Below are 15,767 nucleotides of genomic sequence, written 5' to 3' on the forward strand. Positions count from 1 at the left end.
CAGAATTACCTGGAAAAACTCAGCAGGCCTGGCAGCATCGGCGGAGAAGAAAAGAGTTGACGTTTCGAGTCCTCATGACCCTTCGACAGAACTTGAGTTCGAGTCCAAGAAAGAGTTGAAATATAAGCTGGTTTAAGGTATGTGTGTGGGGGGCGGAGAGATAGAGAGACCTCTCTGTCTCTCTATCTCTCCGCCCCCCACACACACACCTTAAACCAGCTTATATTTCAACTCTTTCTTGGACTCGAACTCAAGTTCTGTCGAAGGGTCATGAGGACTCGAAACGTCAACTCTTTTCTTCTCCGCCGATGCTGCCAGGCCTGCTGAGTTTTTCCAGGTAATTCTGTTTTTGTTTTTAACCACTGATTTCCTATCTTCCCCATAATGACCCTCATGATGTGCTATAATTCACCCCTACAGATGTTCTTGTTTGGTCTAAAGAGGCTTTAAACATTGTTGTCAACCAACATAGAATCATAAAATCATCTCCACTTGCCTCCAAGTGAATTCAGAGCTTTTAGTTTCAGTTTTAACTTCAGTTGCAAAGGGAAGAAAATCACTTGTTACATCATCTGCCATTGTGTCCACTTTTTCAGCAGTCACGATAATCCAGTGCAAGTTTCATGAACAGCAATACCTTGCATGCAGTCGACTGCCTTGACATTTATAGTACTGGTGCCATCAGCGACTTTAACAAGGTGGTCATGAGGACCAAGGTGCAGAGTTTTCTAATGACACTGAACTTGATTCTTCAAGGAATTCATAACCGCTTGATGCCGGCTTGATTCAAATCATACGCAAATGCCAAGCGTTTGGTTAATCTTAGTTAGGAAGCTAAGTCAGGAATCCCCATGGGGATTTACTACTTTTGACATTTCCCAATCCCCCTTTCAACCTTGATTGACAACAATACATTACACAACAGAACAATAATTTAGGATGATTTTTGTATGATTGTTAACCCTTATGGATGAGCTCAATGCACTAATTCCCCTTTCATCTGATTGATCTGATTGAAACTAACAGAATATTGAAAGGCCTGGATAGAGTGGATGTGGGGAAGATGTTACCATTAGTAGGAGAGACTAGGACCCGAGGGCACAGCCTCAGAGTAAACGGAAGACCTTTTAGAATAGAGATGAGGAGAAACTTCTTTAGCCAGAGAGTGGTGAACCTATGGAATTCATTGCCACAGAAGGCTGTGGAGGCCAGGTCATTGAGTGTATTTAAGACTGAGATAGATAGGTTCTTGATTGGTAAGGGGATCAAAGATTACGGGGAGAAGGCGGGAGAATGGGGTTGAGAAACTTATCAGCCATGATTGAATGGCGGAGCAGACTCAATGGGCCGAATGGCCTAATTTCTGCTCCTATGTCTTATGGTAATCACTACCACAGAAGGCTGTGGAGGCTGGGGCACTGAGGATATTCAAGAAAGAAATTGATAATTTTTTGGATATCAGGGGCATCAAAGGGTATGGAGAGAAAGTGGGAATATGGCATTGAGAAGGAAGATCAGCCACGATCGTATTGAATGGCGGAACAGGCTCGAAGGGCTGAATGGCCTACTCCTGCTCCTAGTTTCTATGTTTCAGGAATTCACCAAGGTTCCTTCGAGAGCACCTTCAAAATCCACAACCACTACCATCTAGAAGGACAAGGGCAGCAGGTAGATGGGAACACCACCACCTAGAAGTTCCCTCCAAGTCACTCACCATCATGACTTGGAAATATAGCACCGTTCCTTCACTGTTGCTGGGTCGTAATCCTGGAACTCTCTTCCTAACAGCACTGTGGGTGTAACTGTACCACATGGACTGCAGCACATGGAAGGCAGCTCACCACCACCTTCTCAAAGTCAACTAGGGATGGGCAATAAATGTTGTCCCAGCCAGCAAAACCCACATCTCATGGATGAATAAAAAATAAATTAAAAAAAAACCTGACATCGAGTTTACACCAAGATGCCACTGCGGTGACTCTTGAGATGTCCAAAATCAGATTACACATCTTTTTACTATTGACTTCCAGATGCCCATTGCACAGTGTGATCCCAATATTTCGGGTGGAGAATGAAAAATTAGATTTGTACCTGGTGGGACCAGGAATTTGGGAAGGGGCCTGCGTCTGCCAGGAAGTTTCCTTTGTTACACTGGCGCTGTAAACTGCCATCAAGGGGCATGTATGGGGAGTTCCCTCGCATCCTAGGGAAATTCCGTTCGTTCTTCACTTAAAAGATCTCATGAGGAATCATGAAACAAAAGCAGAAAATTGCTTGAAACATTCAGCAGGACAGGCTGTGGAGAGAGGAAGGCATGGTTAACATTTCATGCTTTATGACCCTTTGTCAGACCTGCAAAAATGGAAAAAATTACATCAGCAGTGAGTTAGTGTGAATCCTGCTGCTGAGTGTTTTCAGAAAACCCCAAACCTTGACTTAATCGGTTTTGAAGGAGGGTCTGCATCCAAATTGTGAAATGATCTGTTTCCCACCGCCCCCCCCACCCCCACCACCACCCTCCACCAATGCTGACATACCTGCTGTGCAGTGCCAGCTTTCGCTCTAATTTCAATGATCACTGCAGGATATATTTCGAAACCCAGATAAGGGTCAGTGTCAGTGGATACCTGCCGGGGAAGGAAATGACCAATTTGGGAGAGGTTGGGGCTTGGGTTAATGTCTGATGATGTGCACAGCCTACAACTCTATAAGTTCCACTCTGAAAGCTGATCAGCAAGTGTTGTGGCGGTGCAAATTAGATACTTTTAAGCTGATGCCAACCTCACGGCTCTCACTGCGAAACATTTGTACATTCCAAAGCCCAGCACAGGAACACACCTTTCAGTTGTCTCCTGTTCTCCCTGCATCACGTGCTTGGAACCCGCACCCCTCCTCATACCAACCCCACCCCCTTCATACCAACCCTAACCCCCCTCATACCAAGCTCACACCCCACCCCCCCCATATCAACCGCACCTCTCACTTATACCAACCCCAACCCCCCACACCCCCCATACCAACCCCACCCCCTCATACCAACCCCCCTCATACCAACCACCCCTCATACCAACCCCACCCCCTCATACCAACCCCAACCCCCACCTCACCCCCCCCATACCAACCCCACCCCCACCTCACCCCCCCATACCCACCCCACCCCCTCATACCAACCCTAACCCCCCTCATACCAAGCTCACACCCCACCCCCCCTCATATCAACCGCACCCCTCACTTATACCAACCCCAACCCCAACCCCCCATACCAACCCCACCCCCTCATACCAACCCCCTTCATACCAACCACCCCTCATACCAACCCCAACCCCCCTCACCCCCTAATACCAACCCCACCCCCCTCACTCCGACCCCACCAACCCCATCCCCCCTCATACCAACCCCACCCCACCCCCCCATACCAACCCCACCCCCACCCCACCCCCCCCCCATACCCACCCCACCCCCTTCTCACCCCCCCAACACCAACCGCCACCCCCCTCTCAGCGGCACCCCCCCCCCCTTCATACCAACCCCACCCTGCCTCACACCCCCACCCCCACCCTCATTAGCATATAGTTGGGTGTCAAAACACACCCCCTGGCACCTCCGATTTGGTAGAGCCTCCGGTACGGCGCAACGTGAGGAGGCGGGAGAGGGAAAGTGGGAGGAGGGGGGGGGGGGGGTGTGTGTGTGTGGAGATGGCAACCGCTCGATCGCTTCAACCCCCTATTTTGGTGTGGGCGTTGGGAGGGGGAGGGGGAGGGGGAGGGGGGGGGAGGTTTGCTGGGACGGTGGCTGCCGGCCTCGAGGGTTTCCCCCCACCCCCCGCCGGCAGCGTGCGAATCGAGGCGGAATAAAGCCGAGGATTGGGTGGATGTGCAGCCGGAGAACAGCCGGGAGGTTTTGGTCACCTCCTCCTCTCCCCAACCCACCCCCCCCCCCCCCCCCCCCCGCCGCCGCCGCCGCCGCCCCCCCCCCCCCCTCTCTATCTGCCAGTTGGTTGGGTCCGCGGTATAGCCGCTCTCGGTCGCTCAGTTGACGCCGGCCCAAGATGGCGGGGGTTTGGGGTCTGGTGACAGGGAGTCAGGAAAGGGAGATGATGACAAATTACCTTTGAACTTTTATTTTGACTCATATAATTTAAAAAAAATCAACGCCCCTTTCCTCTCCAACCCCCCCCCCTCCTCCTCCTCCTTCCTTCCTCCCTCCCTCCCTCCCTCCCTCCCTCCTCCTCTCTCTCTCTCTCTCTCTCCTCCCTCCCTCCTTCTTCACTCCCTCCCATCTCTATTTCGACTCTTAATTCCTTTTTTTTTCTGGCCAAATCTTTTTCGATCCGTCAAAGACATAGCATGATAGTACCAGGAAGAAAATGGGTGAGAAGCACGAACTGCGTCTTAAAAGCCCGGTGGGTGCGGAGCCCGCTGTGTACCCCTGGCCGTTACCAGTCTATGTAAGTGGAGAGAGAGAGAGAGAGAGAGTGGGGGAGGGGAGAGGGGAGAGGAGGTGTGGGGGGGGGAAGAAAAAAAACTATATATATGTGTATATATATATATATATATATATAAAATAAAAAGGCCGAGAGAGGTTTATTCGCGGGCTCTCTGGCGGCGAGAAGGCGGGCGGCGGGGGGAGGGGAGGGGAGGGGAGGGGAGGAGGGGGGGGGGGGTTGGTTGGTGGTGGAGAGCGCGGCTTCGGTGGGGCCCAAAAGCAGCACCGACAGCGAAAACCTTTCCCTTCAGAAGGGGGGAGAAGGAGAAGGGGGGATGGGGGATGGGGATTTTGTGGGGGGGTGGGGGGGGGGCGGTGTTGGTTGTGTGTGTGTGTGTGAGGGAAATTTTTTACTTGGAGGATCCCAAACTTATTTGTATGTGTATATAAACATATATAATAAATGTTCGGTGTGCTGCGTCGGAAATGTGAATTTATGAGGTGAGAGAAGACGGCTTTATTTATTTTTTAAAAATTATTTTCGGTTGCTGTTGCTCATTGTGTTTAAGCCGGTGCCGGCGGACGGTCAATTTATTCTCTTTGTCTCCAGCAGCCCCCCCCCCCCCCCCCCCCCCCATTCATGGTCGGCTGGGAATTAATCAGAGTCCAAGCGGCCCCTGGTCGGGTCGAGTTTTCCTTGTTTTTATCTCCTATGTATATGTGTGTGTGTGTATGTGTATATATATATATATATATATGGGGAGGGTCGAAAACAATAATTGTGAGGATTATTTCGAACCCTTTTGACTCTCCTCCTCCCCCATTCAATTCTGTTGCAGAATGACTTTTAGCCACTGCCCGGCTTCCCAATCCGCCCCTAGTATGTAGCTTAAGGTGACTTGCTTCACCGCGATCTCTCTTTCTCTCTACCCCCCCCCCCCCAGTACAGACAGGGAGGCTTAAATAAATAATGTTTGGCCGGGTATTTTTTTTGAAAATTTGTTCGGTTGATTCCACATAAGTGTGTTTTCGGGGTACGTCTACTTTCAGTTTGTAACAGTTACCACGTGCTGGATTTCCTCTGTGTCTGTCTATGATTATTTTTGTTGGGTTTGCGTTGAGCTGGAAGCAGGAGGGAAAAAAAAAAGCATGAGTGTGGAAAATGACTGTGTCGCTGTCTGACTTCGGAATGACTGGAATTCCTGAGGAGTGACTGCTTTTTATGGACGTGTGTCTGCAACGACTACGTTAGAGATGCATACACATGCCTTTAAGGCACCCACCCAGAAATAGATATTCTTCAAACATATTAAACTTAAAATTGGTGAAATATCGCCAGTTAGGCGTTATCAAGCTAGGCGTGGACGTTGCCAGTGTGTTTCTGATATAATAACCATGCGTTGTTATGGTTTGATAGTACACGGCCCCGTGCTGACGTTCTTCTGGGCTGTGGGAGGGGAAACTCATTTTGGCAGATCAGCATCAAACAGCTGTTGGCTCAAAACGATACCGTGATAGATTAGCCAGGGGAAAAGACGGGGATTCTTCCCTGAAAAGATTGAGCATTGCCTTATCTGCGCGACTTGTTACCAGAAATGCCACATAATGTTACAAGCTTATTGACTAATTCGTTTGTAACCTTTATGTTCGCTGTAAAGTTCAGAAACTTCACTACTGTAACAATCAATGATTCGGCTATGAGTCACACTCACCAGTATGTTGAAGCGACAATTTACGTTTTTTCTACACATGATGTGCACATTCATCTCTATTGCCACTGAAGGAAATGTGGCAGAATAGAATATTTCAAACCATAGAATTCTAGTAAAATTTACGACTTCATATTAAAATAAGTTTTGAGGAAGAAAAAGTAATCTTTCATATCTGAACGCATTGTAGTAAATATTCCTTTGATGCTTTTAAGCACAACTCATTTTGCTTGTGGAAAATGATTTAATAACTGCAAAGAATTGTTCTATTTATACATGTTTGGGAAAAACACATTTGCAAGGGCCAGTAGTGCCTAGTCAATTATTCAAGCAGAAAGCTAATAGGGTTTAGTACACTTTTGATTCAAAATAGCACATTATGAATTTTTGACTCTGAGTAACTTGTTTTATTTTTTGCCTAATGAGAATTTAATGTGTAAAATTGGATGCTTCAGTTCATAACTTTTATCTCCCACTTAAACTATTGACCTAAAACACTCAGCTATGGTCATCAATCAGAATAAGTTGAAGGATATTTTTAATGATGTCATTGGTAAACAATGTTCTAATGTATGTTGAATTATATACTCTGTGTAGCCAAATTAAAGTTCATATAGGTTTTCTTGTGACATGGAGTGACGTGAATATGATAAATATAGCCACAAGCACAGCTTGCCAGAAAAAGTAAGCTGTAGGGTCACAAGTGAATTGTAACTGCACAAGTGAAAATAATTGAGGTCTTGCTGCAAATGATAACTGTCTTTTTATCAAACATTTAATGTTACTATCAGGAGGATGGAGCATTGTCAATATTCCAAATTAGTATAAAATTCTAATGCTAAAACAACAGCAACTTGCATTGAAAGTGCATAAACTTGAGGTCAGCCAGGAGAACATTTTTGCAGAACTACAAACACCAGCTTGGATTTAGATAGTGCCTGTAACATAAAATGTTCCCAGACACTTCACAGGAGTGATAACACTCAGGCATATAACAAAACATTAGGACAGGTGCCTGAAAGGTTGGTCAAAGAGAGGTTTTAAGAACTCTGTTAAAGGAGAGAGATTTGGAAAGGGAATTCCAGTGCTTCGGGCCTCTGCAGCTGAAGGCACACACTTCAGTTGTGAAGTGTAGAAAATTGGGCATGTGCAAGAGGCCAGAGTTGGAGACGTCATGAACGCTTTCTTTTTCTTTCTTGAAGACTCAGGTTATTGATGTTTGATTTTAGAGCTATTTTACTGATACCCAGTCTAGACCTTGAATGTTAGTGTACAATTAGCTGGGTTTTATCAATTAACTCTCAAATCTTGTTCGTGCTCAATAACTTGTGCACTTTCTAGATTGCAGAAGGATAGCAATGATATCTTGGCTTAATGCCTTTTTCCTCTTTACCCCCCCAACCAAAACTGGGGCTTTGAGGCCATTTGGAGTTATGTAACAGTTGGTTTGGCTAATATCAACAGACGTCCATAGGGATATTGAACTGGGACCTTCTCATCTGTGCAGCACACCAAGTTGTGGTTTTACTCATTCAACCATCAGGTGGAGCTGTCTCAGAAAACTGCTAATAATTTTGGTGTGGTTATTATTGGTTATGCAGGCTAATTTGGGTTTTGCCTCCAGTAATTGCTAATTTAAACATTAAAAAAATACTGCTTATTACTTTTACATGGTTGGATTTTTTTCCATTTATTTACATTCTTCCATCTTTCATAGACCACCATAGCTAGTTGTAGCCATGAGTGTTCTGCAATGTTCAACTTTTAAGAGAATCTAGTAACAGTTTTCTCTTTACACCTGGTTGCTCAACTTCTTCGAATATGCAGGCTTTAATTTTTGCCCTTGATATTTTAAAGTCCTATGTTTCTATGGCTTGCCCCTAGAGTTCTATCGGCTCCATCTTTGATAAGCTGGAATGTGATGACACTGCCACTTGATTTTTTTCCCTGTACTGCCTATGGCATCTTGGTGTTTTCCCCTGCCCATCTGTGATTCAGTTCAGGCATTGAATGAAAAGGGAATTTGACCTTGTATACTCTCTACGAAGCACTATGTATTTAAAATTTTTAAACAGAAGTATGATAACTTGTGGCTTATTTGTGCCACCAAACTATTTCAAGAAAATGTCCCTCAATGTGGCTCGAGGCTTTCATTGTTGCAGGATTCCACTGTAGTTGGACACACAAAAACAATATATGTAATTTTGCACCATGTAGCTGTTTCTACACTTTTGTTTGTTAAAGCAATGGGTCCCTCGTTAGTTTTGGGAAAGTCTGTACGAGCCGTTGAGCGAAAATTACATAATTGGCCGACATTGGATGTGAATTCAAATACTTAATACCCAGGTAAGAAGTTGGAAATGATTAACGTTGTTGCTAGGGATGTTTCATATCTATTTAGGTGTTGAAAGTAGTGCAGTTTTGAATTTTATTGTGTTGCTGGCATTGGTAGCATGGCAAAGAGAGTAGTGGTAGTTTGTATAGCATCCGTATGAGGAGTGGGTTTCTGTTATTGCTTAGGTGTCATTATTAGAAATTGAGAGAAGATGCAATTTGTAGCAAAAGTATATCCCAGAGAACTTCACAGATGAGTTAAATGATCATGGGAATGTGAAGAGGGCCAGATGAAATGGACTTAAGGGGTAGAGCTGAAAAAGCAGCTGAAATGACAAGTTTTGTGCATACTATTGAAAGCAAGGATGAAGATGGTGAGGTTACAGGATTTTGGGAAGGAGTTACAGAAAGTGAGGATAAAATGGTTAAAATAGTGGCTGTCAATGAGGGAGTAAATTAAGTAAGGAAAACAGGGTACACCATTGTTAGATGTAAAGTATGAATATGGATGCACGATTGAAGATCAGTGAAGGGTAGGATAGATTGGAGACATTAGAATCATAGAAGTTTACAAGGAGGCCATTTGGTCCTTCATGTCTGTGTTGGCCATAAGTAGCCATACACCAGTACTCCATCTGTGGCCTATTCCCACTTTCCAGCTGCTATTCCGTAACCTTGTAGGTAATGGCACTTCAAATGCATATTCATGTACTTTATCTCCCTTTCAGTCAGAGAGTTCCATCTCCCTTTCAGTTAGAGTTCCAGATCTGCAGAATTTCTACTCGAATCCCCTCTAAATCTCCTCTTACCCCCAATCTATGCCCCCTGGTTATGGACACTTCAACCAATATGTGTAGGGCCTTCCAACCATTCTATTTCGATCCCTTTTAATTTTATATACTTGGGTCTCACCATCAACCACCTTTGTTCCAAAGAAAATGATCCTTGTCTATCCAATCCTTGCTCATAACTGAAATTCCCCAGTCCAGGCAACTTGCTCGTAAACCTTGTCTGTACCCTCTCTACGGCAATCACAACTTTCCTGTAGTGCAGTAACCAGAACTGCATGCAGTACTCCAACTGTGGCCTTATTAATGGTTTATACAACTCCAGAATTACCTCCTAGCTCTCATGCCTCAGCTAATAAAGGCAAGTAACCCGTATGCTTTTTGGGCCACCTTATCTACATCCTTAAGAGACCCATGGACATGCACCCCAAGGACCCTCTACACTTCTGAGTAGTTGCTATTTATTGGCTCTTGCTTCCTGTATTGTTCTTCCCCAAAATGCATTTTCTCACACTTTTATGGATTAACTTCATTTACCACTGCTCTGCCCACCTAACTTGCCCATTGATGACTTCCTGAAGTCTGTTTTCTTCATTATCAACCACAAGGCCAGCCTTTGCATCATTTGCAAACTTCTTCGTCATTTCATCTAAATTCAAGCCCAAATCATTGATATATACAAGTGGAATTAAACACAAATCAGATGAAGGGCAATGGTGTTCATATTTGGACACTTATGCTACAACCCTTCAGAACTTAATGCAACCAGAATTTAAAATAAAACTTTCAACAGTTGAGCCTTGAATTCCTTGCGGAAGAAACTATTACCGACAGCAACAATTTAAAAAGGCTTGCATAATTTCACCCCATTTGTTGTCTGTCATTGACCGTTTTGCATTATGCTGAGGTAGGATAATTGCAGTTCTCACCTCAAACGTGTTTTTTTTGTATTGTATATGCACTTTCTACATCACATTTCACTTAATTCGCCACTTCCAAAAGTGATTCAATTAAATAATTTGAAGTTACAGGACTGTTAAACTGGAATCCTTGCTATCCTTATTAGCATCTTCATATTTTTGGAACTAAAATTGTTCTCCTTTATCCAAGCAACATTCCTAGGTTCCTCTTACGACTCTATCGTAAATCTTGATGTCACTGATTTCTTCACTGCTGCCACAGTATCTCCATCTATAGCAAATGCCAGTGCCATTTGTTATGATTTGAAATAGCTAGCCCTCCTCACTAAGTACTCAATCCTATTCTTCAAAACTCCTCCCCTGAAAATTTATATCTGAGCTGCACTGCTATTAATCAAGTTAAAAGGTCAAAGAATTGCACTCTTACAATAATGACCTGCATCACATGAGCCGTGTGTTGGACGCTGTTGAGTTATTCTGTCAGTCTACATATTTTGTGTGCACAGGAAAACTATAGATAGTGTTCTGCTAATGTTCAGAAATCTACTTGGAGCAAAGATGTATATTTGCAGGACACTTGGTAATGCTAGTCTTTTAGGTTATTTTATTAAAATTTAAAACTGGTCTTGCTGTTCTGTTTACCTGTCAAGATTGTGATTATCAGGCTCTTGAATGAAGGTGGTTGTAAATATAGCATACAGTAAAATCAATATATTGTGCATGGGTGTATCTTAGTATGTTCTAAAAGGATTTTGCCCATGACATTTGTTTTCTTTACCTTCCTGTTGAGAATGTCAGAAAAGTTGATTGACTTTTTGTTTTTAAATAAAAGGATCGGTTCTTTTGAAAAGGAATTTAGAAATTTAAAGAATCTAATTTGTAGTTTATGTTGTGCATTAAAATACCAAAGAGATATTTCATTGGTTACACTTGAACCTTTTAGAGTATTACTTCATAAAATTATACAGTTCTGAAATGTTTCATTATTTGGATTAGGGTGATAGAATGATTTTGGCTATTGCGTTTTCCCACAGTAATGCAACAAAATGTAGTGTTCAGGTGTTGGGTTTCAAGTTCACTACTCAGCCAATTGTTGATTAAAATTTAATCTTGGTTATACTGCCTTCTCTGCAAGAAGACTTTGTCCTTAAAACTGAGCCAGATATAAGATCAATAGATATTGGGTCTTAATCAACTCTGAAATGGTGACACTGGAAAATAATCACATTACTTTGTAAGTCATGCACAGGGTGTTTAATTTAGTTTCATTTTCCAAGTAGATTTTTTAGGGTAACGTCTTAATTTTTAATCTCTCTGCCAACTAATTATCTCTGTTGCTCTCTGTCTCCATCTCTTCTCCTACCCTATTAGTTTATATTTTACATTTTGTTTGTGGCTGTAATGAGGCTTATTTTGTGATTTCACACTGATGTGCATACTTTCCCTTATTCTTAGTCTGTCCCTGTGAATGTTTCTCTGCTTTCAATTGTTCTATTTGGTTTGATGAAATAATTTCAAACTATTCATTGTGAATGTATCATCCAATACTTCAGCCCACTGCTGCTGAGACCCATGTCCACACCATTGTCACCTCCAAGACCTCAACATGATCAATGGACTTTCCAACTCATATCTGGCATGACTTCCAATTTTGCTGTTTCCATCCTTACCCATACTAACCCCTCAACTGATGTCCTGCCCCCACCAACCTCCATGTGCATACTGTTCCCCAGTTTATTAACTTAATTCCAGCCCTTCATTATTCCTCAGTTTATGTCTCCTAATCTGAATATTGTCAGAAAGTTTTGATATCCTGTCTTTGTACCTGTTCAAATCATTTTACTCATATGCAGATGAGAAGTATTGCAAAAATTGATGCCTGGAAAGGAAGAGAACAATCTAATTCATGCTGGCCTGAGGAATACTCGTTTACCTGTACTTTCTATGCTTCAGCCATTCTTAACATTTTACCTGTAACAATGTGTGTATTAATTTTTGTAACAATATTTCCAATGCAGCTTTGACATACTTTTGAAAGGTTGCTTCGTTTCCACTTATCCTTTTCCTCAGTCTATTTGAGGAACTTAATTAATCACCAGGCTGAACCCAAGTTTGGAGACCTACAATTGCACGAAATGGCATTTATTGACTTCAAGCTGACATAATACACAAACACATCACACAGCTATTCAAATATGTAACAACACTTGCTGGATTTGTACTAAGGAATGACTGGGCTTTTAGCAGTTTGGAACTAGACACCAGGATTGGAACATTCTTTTGGAGAAGTGCGGTAATAGAAAAATTGCAAGAGCAGGCAAAAAATTCATGCCAGTCTTAAGTCAATTCAATTCACTCCACATATCAAGAAACGGCTGAAGGCACTGGATAGTGCAAAGGCCATGGACTCGGACAATATTCAAGCAATAGTACTGAAGACTTGTGCTCCAGAACTTTCTGCACTCCTAGGGGAGGGTGAACAGCTAGTGGTTGTGGTACACATTGGTACAAATGACATAGATAAAAAAAAGGATGAGGCCCTATAAGCAGAATATAGGGAGTTAGGAAGTAAGTTGAAAAGTAGGACCTCAAACGTAGTGATCTCAGGATTACTACCAGTGCCACGTGTTAGAGTAGAAATAGGATATATTGGATGAATATGTGGCTGAAGAGGCGTAGGGTTTCGGATTCCTGGGACATTGGGACCGGTTCTGGGGGAGGTGGGACCCGTAATAATTGGACAAGTTACACTGGGCAGGACCGGGACTGATATCCTATGGGGAATATGTGCTAGTGGTTGGGGAGGGTTTAAACTAAAATGGCAGGGGAATGGGAACCTATGCAAGAAGTCAGAGGAGGGGGAATCAAGGACAAGAACAAAAGACAGGGGAATAAGAAAAGTGATTAGGCAGATAAATCAAGGGCAAGAATCAAACAGGGCCTCAGTGAAAAATAGTGGGAACGGGACAAGTAATGTTAAAAAGACAAGCCTGAAGGCTTTGTGACTTAATGCGAGGAGCATTCACAATAAAGTGGATGAATTAACCACGCAACTAGGCGTAAACAGGTATAATATAGTCGAGATTATGGAGACATGGCTGGAGGGTGACCAGGGATGGGAACTGAATGTCCAGGGGTATTCAGTATTTAGGAATGACAGACAAAAAGGAAAGGCGGTGGAGTTGCATTGCTGGCTAAAAAGGAAATTAACGCAATGAGGAAAGAAATTAGCTCCGATGATGTGGAATCTGTATGGGTAGAGCTGAGAAACCTAAGGGACAAAAGACGTTAGTGGGGCTTGTATATAAGCCCCCAGACTGTAGTGGTGATGTTGGGAATGGCATTAAGCTGGAAATTAGAGATGCATGCAATAAATGAGCATCTGTGATTATGGGTGACTTTAATCTGCATATAGATTATGCAAATCAAATTAGTAACAAAACCATAGAGGAAGAATTCCTGGGGTGTATACGGGATGGTTTTCTGGATCAATATGTTGAGGAACCAACTAGAGAAGAGGCCATCCTAGACTGGGTATTATGTAATGAGAAAGGAATAATTGGCAATCTAGTTGTGTGAGGCCCCTTGGAGATGAGTGACATTAATATAGAATTCTTCATCAAGATGGAGAGTGACATAGTTGATTCAGATACTAGGGTCCTGAACCTTAATAAAGGAAACTACAATGGTATGAGGTGCAAGTTGGCTATGATGGATTGGGAAATGTTACTTAAAGGGATGACGGTGGATAGACAATGGCAAACGTTCAAAGAGCACATGGGTGAACTGCAGCAATTGTTTATTCCTGTCTGGCGCAAAAGTAAAACAGGAAGGTGGCTTAGAAGGGAAATTAGAGCGAGTATTAGATGCAAGGAAGAAGCATACAAATTGATCAGAAAAAACAATAGACCTGAGGATTGGGAGCACTTTAGAATTCAGCAAAGGAGGACCAAGTGATTAATTAAGATGGGGAAAATAGAGTACGAGAGTAAGCTTGCGGGGAACATAAAAACTGACTGTGAAAGTTTCTATAGGTATGTGAAGAGCAAAAGATCGGTGAAACCGAATGTAGATCCCTTACAGTCAGAAACGGGAATTTATAATGGGGAACAAAGAAATGGCTGACCGACTAAATACGTAGATTGGCTCTGCCTTCACAAAGGACACAAATAACATACCAGAAATGTTGGGGAACATCGAGTCGATCAGGATTATATTTGCTGGAGTTCAGAAGAATGAAGGGGGGAGGATCTCATAGAAACTTATAAAATTCTAACAGGACTAGACAGGAAGATGCAGGAAGGATGTACCCAATGGTGGGGAGTCCGGAACCAGGGATCACGGTCTGAGGGTACGGGATAGACCATTTAGGACTGAGATGATGAGGAATTTCTTCACCCGGAGAGTGGTGAGCCTGTTGAATTTGCTACCACACAAAGTAGTTGAGGCCAAAACATTGTATGTTTTCAAGAAGGAGTTGGATATAGCTCTTGGGGTGAAAGGGATCAAAGGATATGGGGAGAAAGCGGGAGCAGTCTATTAAGTTGGATGATCATAATGAATGGTGGAGCAGGCTCAAAGGGCCAAATGGCCTACTTCTATTTTCTATGTTTCTATGTTAGCCAAGCTGTTCCAGTGCAGCTACAACACTGGCATCTACCTGGCTATATGGAAAATTGCCCAGATATGTCCTGTACATGCAAAGCAGGGGACAAATCCAACCCAGCCAGTTACTGCCCCATCAGTCTACTCTTGATCATCAGTAAAGTAATGGAAGGTGTGATCAACAGTGCTACCAAGTGGCACTTGCTTAGCAATAACCTGCTCACTGACTCCCAGTTTGGATTCTGCCAGAGTCATTCAGCTCCTGGCTTCATTACAGCCTTGGTTCAAACACGAACAAAAGAGCTGAACTCGTGAGGTGGGAGTGATTGTCCTTCACGTCAAGGCTGCATTTGACCAAGTGTGGCATCAAGGAGCCCTAGCAAAACTGGAGTCAATGGGAATTGGGGAAAACCCTCCGCTGGTTGGAGTCATACCTAGCACAAAGGAAGATGTGGTTGTTGGTCAGTCATCTCAGCTCCACGATATCACTGCAGGAGTTCCTCAGGGTGGCCTCAGCCCAAACATCTTCCGCTGCTTCATCAATGACCTTCCATCATAAAGTCATAATTGGGGATGTTCGCTGATTGCACAATGTTCACCATTCATGACTCCTCAGATACTGAAGCAGTCCCTGTCCAAATGCAGCAAGACCTGGACAATATCCAGGCTTGGGCTGATAAGTGGCAAGTAACATTCATGCCATACAAGTGCCAGTCAATGACAATCTCCAACAAGAAAGAATCTAACCATCGCCCCTTGACATTCAGTGACATTACCATTACTGAATCCCCCACTATCAACATCCTGGGGGTTACCATTGACCAGAAACTGAACTGGACTAGCCATATAAGTACTGTGGCTTAAGAGCATGTCAGAGGCTAGGAATAATGCGACGAGTATCTCACCTCCTCCCTCCCCAAAGCCTGTCCACCATCTACAAGGCACAAGTCAGAAGTGTAATGGAATACTCCCCATTTGCCTCGATA

The 15,767-nt window shown here is 43.5% G+C and overlaps 1 protein-coding gene across 4 annotated transcripts in view; it reads left to right on the forward strand.

Annotated features, from left to right (window-relative positions):
• The first annotated feature begins 4,228 nt into the window (after window positions 1-4,228).
• The window catches only part of dot1l (DOT1-like histone H3K79 methyltransferase), a 110,460-nt gene continuing 98,921 nt past the window's right edge, over window positions 4,229-15,767 (forward strand). For all 4 annotated transcript variants that reach the window (XM_041204047.1, XM_041204051.1, XM_041204048.1 and 1 more), the window contains exon 1: window positions 4,229-4,447. In XM_041204047.1, coding sequence (XP_041059981.1) covers window positions 4,367-4,447 — 81 coding nt within the window. In that variant the 5' untranslated portion in view covers window positions 4,229-4,366. The remainder of the gene's footprint in view (window positions 4,448-15,767) is intronic.

The sequence above is a fragment of the Carcharodon carcharias genome, chromosome 14 (assembly GCF_017639515.1).
Source record: "Carcharodon carcharias isolate sCarCar2 chromosome 14, sCarCar2.pri, whole genome shotgun sequence".
Classification (NCBI taxonomy): domain Eukaryota; kingdom Metazoa; phylum Chordata; class Chondrichthyes; order Lamniformes; family Lamnidae; genus Carcharodon; species Carcharodon carcharias.